The 11,593-nt window shown below is 42.4% G+C and overlaps 1 protein-coding gene across 2 annotated transcripts in view; it reads right to left on the minus strand.

Moving 5' to 3' along the window:
* The window catches only part of NOTCH2 (notch 2), a 150,158-nt gene extending 138,571 nt beyond the window's left edge, over positions 1–11,587 (minus strand). For both annotated transcript variants that reach the window (XM_019501982.1, XM_019501983.1), the window contains exon 1: positions 11,494–11,587. In XM_019501982.1, the coding sequence (XP_019357527.1) occupies positions 11,494–11,581 (88 nt within the window). In that variant the 5' untranslated portion in view covers positions 11,582–11,587. The remainder of the gene's footprint in view (positions 1–11,493) is intronic.
* Between the last annotated feature and the right edge of the window lie 6 nt (positions 11,588–11,593).

The raw sequence follows: 11,593 nt of genomic DNA on the forward strand, positions 1-11,593 counted from the left end.
CAGAGCAGCTAGGGTCTGGAACCAACTTCCAAGAGAAGTGGTGCAGGCTCCTACCCTGGGGGTTTTTAAGAGGAGGTCAGATGAACACCTTGCTGGGGTCGTTTGACCCCAGTACTCTTTCCTGCCACGGCAGGGGGTCGGACTAGATGATCTGCTCAGGTCCCTTCCGACCCTAGAAACTATGAAACTAAGACATACTGCATCTCACCACCTCTGCATGCTTGAATATTCACTCTTCCCACACAGATAAAGGCAATAACAAGGGCAAATCAGAAGATTTGAACCATTTTCTTTACACCAGGGTTGACAATATACGGCTTGTGGGCTGTATCCAGCTGGCAGAACCATTTTATCTGGCCTGAGGAGGCAGGAGGCTTCTGAACCATTTTGGTGATAGAGGGCTTCACCTAGGTAGTGGGGAACAGTGGTAGCAGCACAGTTGGAGCGACACACGGAGAGAGAACTGGAGCTGAAGCTGCAGCTGATTCCGAACCAAGATCCATTAAAGCAGGTCCCCCAGCTCCAAAACCTTGTTGAACGGTGCTCTTAGCAACATATGGCTGCGGGTAACCAGCTTTGCTCGCTACTTCATTTGGCCCACAAAGCCTAGTTACCAACAGCATTTCAACAACAGAGGAATTCTATGGCAGTCAGGTCACAGGTAAGTGCCAGTCCGTCTCAGATCAAGCTGCCTTATTTCAGCCCAACAGTCCTAAAATTTGCTGACCTCTGCTCTAAACCAATGTCTTCAAATAGATTTTTGTATTCTCTTTGAAGGCCTGTTGCTGTTAGCAGCTCTGAGTAGCTAGTTGACTTTGTTAGTGACCAAACTGTAGTTACACTTTTGCTACATAAGCTACAAAGTCTCATTTTGCAGTAGCATCACTCAGCAAGGCCAAGAGGAAGGAAATAAGAGGGTGGCAGCTTTCAGCAAATATCCCATGGATTACTGAAGCAGAGTACAGCAGCAACACAAAGAAAAAGTTGAAGCTTACAATGACAGCAAGCGACACAGCCTTTGGCCCAGTTTACCAGCCCAAACAGTAGTAAAGGACAGAGGGTATCTCAGAATAATGATTAATTCCCTTCTTGTTTTCTGGCAAAACTATGTTGCCTTGAACTTCTGTCTAGCAGGTCATTAAACCACAAAGAAAACCTGTGCCCATTTTTAACAGCTATGCAAATTTCCCACAAGTACCTAATTCTACATAGGGCTTAATGATCTAAAAGTGGAAGAAACTAACCAAACTGAAACTGGCCACTTTTTTGTGCCTTCTTCAGCTTGGATAATTAAAATGATCTAAAAGGACTACGCAAAAACACATGATCAAATGTAAATGAGATAATTTTTCCAGGTACATTAAGGACATTTATTGTTGAAATATGAACCCCTTAAGAAAAAAGAGTGAATAGTTTACCCTATCAGCAACTTTTTGTGAGCACAAGGGGAATTGGAAGTTCTAGTTCTCACAGAAAAATTAAGTTGTTTATGTGCGAAGCATACCTTCACATATTTCATAGTAGTTTTAGCAATTTAACTACAAAGTTACCTCTATTCTACCCTAAAAAGCTATGCACAAGGGCCAAAAAAGAATCAAAGCAAAGCTTCCAGTTTTATTAAATCCACATTAAACAGCACATTTAGGCCATGTTTAACATTTTGTTAACATAAAATATTTTATATGCAAAACATCAAGGAAAATTTTTTTTTTCCTCTTCGGATAAATTTAAAAGACTGATCAGACCCCCTCCAGAGGTTGCAAGCAGAACCAGTGGAGCAGACAAGCCTTTCTGAGTCATGCTGTTAACTATCTTTAATCCTTATGTCTCAGAATGACCTCCCACCACCCTCATAAATTAGTATAAATGTGAATTGCCTCTTGAACCTGAAAACTCCTTAAAATAAGCCTCAGCACATCCATGCAGACTGCCAATGATTTTCTTTTCTTCACATTTGTCAGGAAAATCTGTTTTCATTGGGTGTCTTGACTGCAGAGTCAACATGTGTGACTAGCACCCATCTCGCCTGGATATAAGCAACTACAGTGCCAAGACAAACTAGAGCTCCTGAGTTCTTACAGGTACAAGGTCCTTTGAGTAGATGTGATATCTCTTATTAGACCAAACGAGCAGTTGGAAAAAAGTTCTTAGCAAGTTTTCAGGCGCAGTTACTTTTCTTCAGGCTTCGGGAGTCTCTGCTGTTCTGAAACTCCAAGAAAAAAAAATTACAGGTGCAGCATTCACCTGCACGTCCCTAGGACTTGTAGAGATGCATCCCAGAGCTCTCTGTGCTATGGTAAGCTGATCTGTTCTAGGATTCTTTCCCATCAAATTGTGAGAGAACCTGTCATTGTAGATGAGTGTAAGGAGTTATGGGAAGACACCGTAAGGGAGGACTATACCTTGGTTGCTCAGGGCTGCAGGGGGGCGGTCAGGAAGACCAAGGCGGAGATGGAACTGGGACTAGCTACCCAGATCAAGGACAACAAGAAGTCCTTTTTTAAATACATAGGAGGTAAAAAGAAGGTACCGGGTAGGCTACGGGACCTGAACCTGTTCAGCCTCCACAAGAGAAGGCTGAGGGAGGATCTAATGGCCGTTTACAAACTAGTCAGAGGGGACCAGCAGGCATTGGGGAGTCTCTGTTCCCCCGAGCACTACCAGGAGTGACTAGAAATAACCGTCACAAGCTGGCAGAGGGTAGATTTAGGCTAGACATCACGAGGTGGTACTTCACTGTCAGGGTGGCTAGGATCTGGAACCAACTTCCAAGAGAAGTAGTGCGGGCTCCTACCCTGGGGGTCTTTAAGAGGAGGTTAGATGAACACCTTGCTGGAGTTGTTTGACCCCAGTACTCTTTCCTGCCATGGCAGGGGGTCAGATTTGATGATCTGCTCAGGTCCCTTCTGACCCTACCAACTATGAAACTGGAGGGCTGTCAAAGATCAAGTGGTTTAACTTGCATCCTCAGTGCAAAGGAGGCTTTTGCTACAGGGTTACAGCTTGACTGAAAGCAGCGTTCAGTCTCTAGCTTATACCCACAGGAAAGCCTGCAGGGTTAAAAACAAACTCATGCAAAAGTTTCATCTGTAAATGGAATGGGATTAGGGACAATGCCAAAGCAATATCCCACATTGCCTCTGTGAAGACATAGCTTTCCACATGAAAGCTCTCAGCCAGGAGAGTTCTAATCTGCATATCAAGTACCCTCCAAGGTTACTAGAGGGAAAAAGAAATTAGCAACCCTGACATAGCAGCATGGGATGCAGTGAATGTTACTAACAAGGAACAGCAGGAGGTGCTCAGAGAGCCCTCTTCTGCGGGACAGATGCTCTAGTATGTGTGTAATAATTTAGCTGCAATTGTATTGGAATGAGTGACAAGCAAGCTTAAAGGTAGTCCATAAGGAAAAACAAAAGTTGAGTTTGTGTCCCTTCTTGCTTCATTATAATGGTAAAAAAAGACAGTTTGAAAACTGTCATTTGTTTATATTATATATTTCTGCATTTTTACATGAAAAGTTCTGGCTCTTTCTAAGCTGGAAGACCAAGAGAAATAGAGAATTAACATCAAGAGTCAAGAGAGTCAGAGTACAGCTGATAAGAGGAAAAGGTCTTCAGAGGACAACATAATGTCATACCTAAAAAGAACCTGAAACTGGCCTCAGAGACAACTGAAAGAGAATCATTTTGGGAATAATAAAGTCCTTGTCAATAGATTAAGAAAAAAGAAGCAGCAACACAAATGCAAACAAAAAACGGCATAATTTAAGGCTGGAGAGATGGATGAAGAATTCAGAAGTTTTATACATAAGTCTCCAGCTATAAACTGCCTCTGGAAAAAATTACAGAATATACTGAAGCTAATATGCCAAGAATAAATAGGGGTGGCGGGGGGCGGAGGGGCAGGGACACTGCTGTTCAGCTGCTATTGTGATCAGAACCTCTTTATTCTCTCCCTCTCAGATCTCTTTATAGCAAACACTGTCTCTAAATGGTGAGAATGCCCTACAGATAATAGAATTTTGGAAGCAAACCACAAGCAAAATAAGATAACTAGTTAGGCAACCCACAAACACCATAATGAGTCTATGACACTATGATTTAAAGTAGGTTATTGACTCTGGGAAAGACCCATTGATAAACACAATTACAGATAGTTGCCAGATGCAAGATAGCGCATTTTTGGAGAAGGACCAATTCCTAAACAGGAGGAACATGGAGAAGAAACATATGGGAAATCCTTCAGTCAAAGAACAAAAATCATAAGCAGCCTTGTAAGTGAACCAGAAAAGAGTTTAGCACAGGTTGTTCTTGTAGTAAATGGGAATCCACATTTTGTGTGGATAACTGCATGCTCTGAAAAGGGCATAGCCTTCTCTTTCAGGCTCTAGGGTATGCACTTAAACGGAATACATTTTATGTTAATATATAAACGAAAGTTGTTGTTTTTTTAAAGGGAAAAGCTTTTTTACTCCAAATGATTAAACTCAGCTTTTGTTCTCAAGGAGAACGTCAATGACTCATAAAGGCTTTATTTACTCAAAACATTAAAGATTTAGCCCCTTCAAACTAGCTAGTAAGAGCTCACAAAATCCCCAAGACCACCCATAGCTCTTTCAACAAAATGGAGGCCAACAGACTTAAGTAAACAGAAGCAGAACACTACAGGTTTAAACAAAAAAAAAAAAAGTCATAGGATCACAGAAAAATGGCACTGACTTTAAGGGGTCATCCAGTCCACCCCCCTTCTCAGGCACGATCATCCTTGTCTAAACCCATTTCATCTGAATATTTGTCCAACCTGCTTTTAAAACTTCTAGTGATGGAGATTCTAATAACTTCAGTTATTTTTAGATCTTAAAGCAACAAACAGCACTAGCCCAGTTTCTTTAAAATAAATCTTTAGAAGCTCACTTAACATACCAAAATAATCCTCCCTCAGACAGTTCTGATTTTCCTGGCCCATCACAGTGTCATGTACAAAACTTGACCACCATCTAAAGCTCACCTTGCTAAATATCAGCAAGAAACCAGGAATCAGGTATGAAAAATACCCACAGCCATCCTCAAGCGACCAGCCTTAAGGCTTTGCTGGATTCTGTGCAGTTCTTGGACTATACTGCTTTAGAGGCAAGAAACCCACTCTACCATTTGTAGCACACCATGTGCAGCACAGTGCAGTGCCTTACAAAATGAGCTCAGACAGTCCAGTCTTGCTCACACTCCTCTTTGCTAAGGCCCACTTATACCTCCCAAAAAGAAGGAAGGTTAAGCATTGCCATTTGAGCCAGTGCTCTTTAAACATTTTGTTTTGCAAGATAGGTATTTTACAAAAAGCCTAAACTAAATTACACAGATATAGGTTTCTCAGTTGAAAAAGCCTCAGAGGTGGGAAGGAACAGAGCTAACTCCATGAGCTTTCTACGAGAAGAGAAAGAGCCCAGAATTCTATGCAAAAAAAACACCTGATCAATTGCCTTGACTTCATAACAAGACAGCAAGAGTATATGCCTTGGCGTGTAGCAAAGCTCAAACTGTTATGAATCTTTTAAAATAATCACCTCAAGAGGAGCAGAAAATTTGCACAGGCAAAAATGCCTCCATGGCTGTCACAGGATTCAAGAGCCCAAGGAATGAACTTCTGACTACATTTTATAGAGCACAGGCTGGTTCCACAAAGCAAGACCTCAAGTCCTATATCGCCTATCCTCTCACCACAGCTTTCTTCTCCAATCAAAAAGCCTAAATAGTCAGGAACTAGTAAAAACCTATCATTTTGTCTCCTGAAAGCAGAACTGGAGACTGCTTGCCCAGATTTCAAAGCTGGAATTAAGGTATTTTTGTCCCCAACTCAAACAATGCAGTCACTGTCTATGGAATTAATCTCAGTCAGCAAACTCAAATCAAACATTTCAGTACTTGGGCATTCCCAGAAGCTTTCATTTATAGGTCCCTTGAAAAGAGGCTCTGAATACAAGCACCAAGAGTATTCTGTTCTGTCTACCTTCTCTCGAAGTCTAAAAAGAGTGTCCAGTGCCTCCTGAGAAACAGTGGAAAACTCAGACACAGATCAAAAGAAACTAGATGATTTGGATCCAGCTGATCATTCCTTTGGTTATGAAATTAAAACCTCCAAGAACAGCTCCTCCCAAGGCTGTCTACCCTTTCCCCTTGCAGCACACATTATGACAAAAACCATCCTAAACTTCAGGTGCACAGATCCAAGTAATTTCCCACACTGTTCTGCCTCTGAAGGGACTGAAACCAAGGACCAAGATGGTCTCTCTATCCAAGCACCAATTCCATCAGTCAGCCACCCCTTGGATTTTTATGAATTTATGCAACGCATCTCAGCGGTTACGATAACCTTTTGCTTTATCTAGCAGAGTGGCTTCCTGAATGTTTGTCACACAAAGAAACCAACAGTAATTCCTTTATCAGATATAAAGAACAAGCTATAACACTGAAATTACAATATACAATGAACTACTGACAAAGACGTATGTAGTACTGAAGTTCAACCTCTTGTCAACAGGTCATATTCTAAATTTACTCTCACAGCCATTCCTCCCAGCCTTCCCATAATTTTTAGACTGAAAATGTTTAGCTAACAGACAAAGCAAATAGATCCTTTAAAAATCGAAGTTGCAACACAATGCATTTGGTTAGGAGTGGAGGGGTGAGGGAAGAAAAAAGCTTTTAACAAAGTAGCCTCATTAAGAAACCAAAATTTCAGTTAAAATGCTTAAAGAACCATAGAGATATGCATGTTTCTATGGAAACTTGGAAAAAACATGTGTTATGGAAACAATTGTACTTGTGTTGCTTTCTTAAGTTTTTTGTCACTTCACCACTAATGTTCAGATTAAAGAGGATTTAGGAGTTTCTATGCCTGCAGAAGCCATAAACCAAGGCTTGTCATCAGCATTGCTTCCATAGTAACTAACAGTGATGTCACAGAAATAGGACTAAGACTTCCTGTGTAGAACAAACAGCAGAAAACAATATTCTCCTGAGATACAGAGCTCAGCTTTCATCTTTATGCTCCTACACAGTACAAAAATGGACATATGCTGTAGAAATAGAGCTTTCTCTGAACAGAATGCTTGGTTATTCTGGAGCTCTCAGACAATTGTGTACTTAGTAAGATTTAAGATTTGGTAGTAGGCATTGTTCCTTCCAGATAGGCTTTGACAAGATGTTGCCCTTACACAGACTTGACTCTTGTTGGCAAGATGACCTTAGAATGAGCTCATACAGCCTAAAAGTACAACTTACAAAAGGGCTTTTTAATATTGATGCTTGGAAAAGCAGGCTCCCTTTTTCAGCACGGGTGACATAGCCTTAAAATGCCCTGAGGAGGGAGCAATGCCTCAAAATTAGCAATCACTGCCACACCACATTCTTTGGATTGGTGGATCTTAGCCAACAGCCGAAACTTGAAAGACAAGGGACTGGAGTTACATTCCTCCAAAAATAGTGTCTGCTTGTTTTTGTTTTTAAATAAAAGTCCCAAATCCAAAAGATGCAACTATACCAAATTCTATGGTTGTCCTTTTACTGCCTACTAATTTGACAAACCACCAGTTTGCAACCAAATCCCAGATTTCTCAAGATCAATAAAACCACAGCAGCATTACTTTTACACTATGATTTTAGCTAGAAAATTCAGCCTCAGTCTTGAAACCCCAGTGACTATTCCCTTTCAAAACATGAATACTATTTTCAAAAAACAGAGAAGCAGCACAGGACTGGCTCAGATTAAAGAAAAATGCCAGTTGATTCATACAATGTCAGTGATTTAAAGACAGCTCACATTTAAAAAAATCCCAAGATTGACAAAAATTCTCTCATCCCACTAAAGAGATTAAAAAACTATTGGCTACCAACCTTCCCTAAATAAGCATACTTTATCTCCATCTTCCATAGGATTCCACAGGATAATGTGTTCAAAATCTTTTCCAGGCATTCAAGTCTCAGGACAGCAATCCTAAGTGTCCTTGTTGATTTAAGCTACTCAAAAGAAGAAAAAGATACACAGCACTGGGGGGCAAATCTTGTAGGGTTTTGGATATCAATGATTTATCTGGAAGCAAATAGGTAGTCAATTTAGCCTTAAAAAGCAAGGAAATATGCTCTATACCACATTCCCACTGAGGAAGAGGACTAATATGTTCACATTATGTGAAGATTTCCCCTGCAGAAAACCCAAGAAAAGTGCACTGTTAATAGTCCAATCTAACAGTAACAGACATTGAAAACTGTGTCAGAGTCTATCCTCTAAGAGAGAAATGATTCAATTTCCCTTACACAAGAAAAAAAGAAAGTTATGAATGCTTATTGTTTTTTCATTAAAGAAGATCAAAGAGGGCCCCAAACTCTGGACACCAGTGGCAATTATCAGAAAGATCTCCTTGATAGAAAGAGCATACGCTCTTCCTGGCCCACCTCTGTTCTCTGCACTTGAGTCTTTTATAGAATTGAGCCTCTCTGTAGACAGTCATTGAAACTGGAAAAGCGAGTCACCACACCACTTAAGTCAGGGGCGGGCAATTATTTTGGGCAGAGGGCCACTTACTGAGTTTTGGCAAGCCATCGAGGGCCACATGATAGGCAGCCAGGGGCATGTAAATATTAATTTTCTAAATTTTTTAGGGGCCCCACAGGCCAGATAGAATGACCTGGCGGGCTGCATTCTGCCCCCGGGCTGCATTTTGCCCACCCCTGACTTAAGTAGTATAAAAAAGTAGTATAAAAAAGCAGAGCTGAACAGTCCAACTTGTGGCAGCTACTTCATAAAGCACTATCACATGCATTTGAGCAACAAAGCTGACATCATAAAGTGGTTCCTTGCACAAGAAAAATTAAGACAGTGAAACATGCATCTAAGAAGTATTCTTTGGAATTGTGATGAAAGGAAAAAATAAAAGTAATTCAACTGCAACTTCACTTCCAAGAACCCTTTATGGGAAACGAACAGTATGGTGAGCTGATGATAAATCTGAAGCAACATAATTGACAATTAACCTTTTCCTATCACTGGGAAGAGGTCTGACCAATAATGCAAGCTTCACCTCCATAGCATGCCCTGACCTAAAGCCGGTTTGACACATCTATGATTCTATGGTCTAGGGCAGTGGTGGAAAACTTGAGGCACACGTGCAACATGCAACAGATAAGGGAGGGAACAGTGGTGGGTAGGGCAGGGCACAGAAAGCAGAGCAGGGTATGGTGTATGTACTTGATTTGATAGCTACCTACAAGTACATCGGGGTGAGCATCAAGATCTAGGGGAGCAACTCTTCAGGAAGGCACTTCAAGGGAGGATGTGGACCAATGGGCATAAGGTAATAGAGGGTAAATTCAGGCTAGACATAAGAAAAAACTTTTTCTCTGTAAGGGTCACCAGAATCTGGAACACACTCCCAGCAGAGGTGGTGCAGTCACCCTCCTTGGAGGTGTTCAAGATGAAGCTGGTCAGGCACCTTGTTGAGCTTGTCTGAGCCCAATAACTTCCTGCCCACAGCAGAGGACTGGACTTGATGATCTTACAGGTCCCTTCCAGTTCTATGATTCTATATCAAGCAGGGAGTACAGGGCAGAAAGCAGAGCGGCAGCAGATTGGGTAGAGGAAAGGGATCGAAATGGCACCCTGGGAGGGTGCAGGACCAATCTGTGGCAAGCCTGCCAAAAAGGATGGCCTCCACTGATCTAGGATGTCAGATGACACCTGATGATACCAGGAAGATGTTTTCTTCAACCTTCAACTTCTCTCAGAAAAAGAGGTTTAGGAACAGTGGTAATTGAAAAAGTCTTTACGACCACTGAGCAAGATAAAAGTAGTCTGATTTTTAGAGTGAGTTATCCACAAAGCAAAGGAAATTCTCTTCTGACAAGCAAATACCAACCATTTCAAAACTTTGCAGACACTTTCACTCCTCACCACAGCATAAAATTGCTAAAAAGTCTCCATGCCACAACTGGTCAAGTCCTAAACTTAATCCTTACCACCAGTGCCTTCAGGCATAGGCATAAGAACAGGTTACCATGAAGTAAAGGAAGGAAGGAAAGATTTTATTGTCATCAGCTGCTCTGTGGTAAGTGCCCATATGCATGACCTTACTATGGCAGTAAATGAAAGGTAAGTTTCTAGGGGTTAGTTTTGTTACCACAAGACAACAGCATGTACGCAAGGAACTAACACAGAGCAGCTGACATGCCCCAGAGCCCTTCCCTCCCTCACCTCAGTTTGTGTGCCTATGCCCTACTGTCCTCCACTCATTTAATCTGTCATAGATCATCAGTATAACAAGGCACCTGTCAGGACAGCAATAAAGGAAAGAGAAGTTCAGAAGTCCTCTCTCTAGTCAGGGACAAAGGACAGTTTTAAGGTACTGCAAGGCTATCAATATGTTAGGCCACCTAAGGCCACCAAAGAAGGCTTTGAAGAAAAGAGATGAAATCAGTCAGCATCCCTGAATTTTAAGATGACAGAAGCTCCACCCTGACCAAAACACAGGTTAAACTCACCTCTGGCATCAGTCCCGAGAAAGTAATATTATGATGCTGAAACACTCATGTCTTCAGATCTACAAACCTGTTTGCAAGGATTACACCTGAGCTATTTACTAAACATATGGAGCACTTAAAAGAGTCAATGCAGTTTTAAGCAACCTGTCTCTTTTAAGCAGACAGAGCTGCTTCCTCAAAGGGAGGATGCAACTTTGTGCTTCTCGGGGCCCAATTCTTTCAGTGCCATTTTTAACCTTCAGATAGAAAGACCAATGAAGAAAGTTAGACAGCTATCTTTATTTTGTTCATGTATCAAGTTATATTATAGAAGTTACCCCCCCCCGCACACGCACACATTCTGCTGCCTTTTCCTATTACTGCCAAACTGAAAGCTCAACCTTTCAATTGATCCTTTACAAAAGCATGTTGTCAAAACAACAGGAGAGTCCAGTTTAATTGTTTATTAGTCTTTGTCATATGTTTAAGTCACTTAGCTAAGGGAAGTCATTACAGTCTTTTACCCCAGAGTTTCCTTCAACCACTTTGAACTTCCCAGGGCACCAGCCTGGGTGGTTCAAGGCCTCCAATCCAATCCGAGCATGCACAGACCCGCTTCATTTCCACTAGGGACCCAGCTCAGTACCAGGTTCCTTAACCCCGGCTCCCAGTTTCCCTGCCGGAGCCACGATTCAGCACGACCAGTGTGTCTCTCATGTGCCAGGCTTATTTCGGGCCTTAAAAGTAACATCTAATTCAACGAAAAAATGTCACCCCCTTCATTTGTCACCCCCCTTCCGCCCACCCCTCCCCAATAAAAAAACCCTTGAAGACTTTCTCCCTTTTGTTTCTAGCAGCCCCCTGTGCCCTGCCAAACGCGGCGGGGACCACGGCACCCCCCTTGCAACCCTCTCTTGATTTTTAGAGGTCCGCAACCCACCCCGCGCCGCCCCCGTGGAGGGGGCGGGAGAAGGCCACTCACCAGCAGCGGGGTCCCCGCGGCTCAGCGCCAGTGCCAGCGCCAGCAGCGCCCCGAGCGCCGGGCCCGGCCCCCACGTGCCCCGGGGCATCGCCACGCACGG

Source organism: Gavialis gangeticus, unplaced genomic scaffold (genome assembly GCF_001723915.1).
Source record: "Gavialis gangeticus isolate Ggan-Ray unplaced genomic scaffold, GavGan_comp1, whole genome shotgun sequence".
Lineage (NCBI taxonomy): Eukaryota > Metazoa > Chordata > Crocodylia > Gavialidae > Gavialis > Gavialis gangeticus.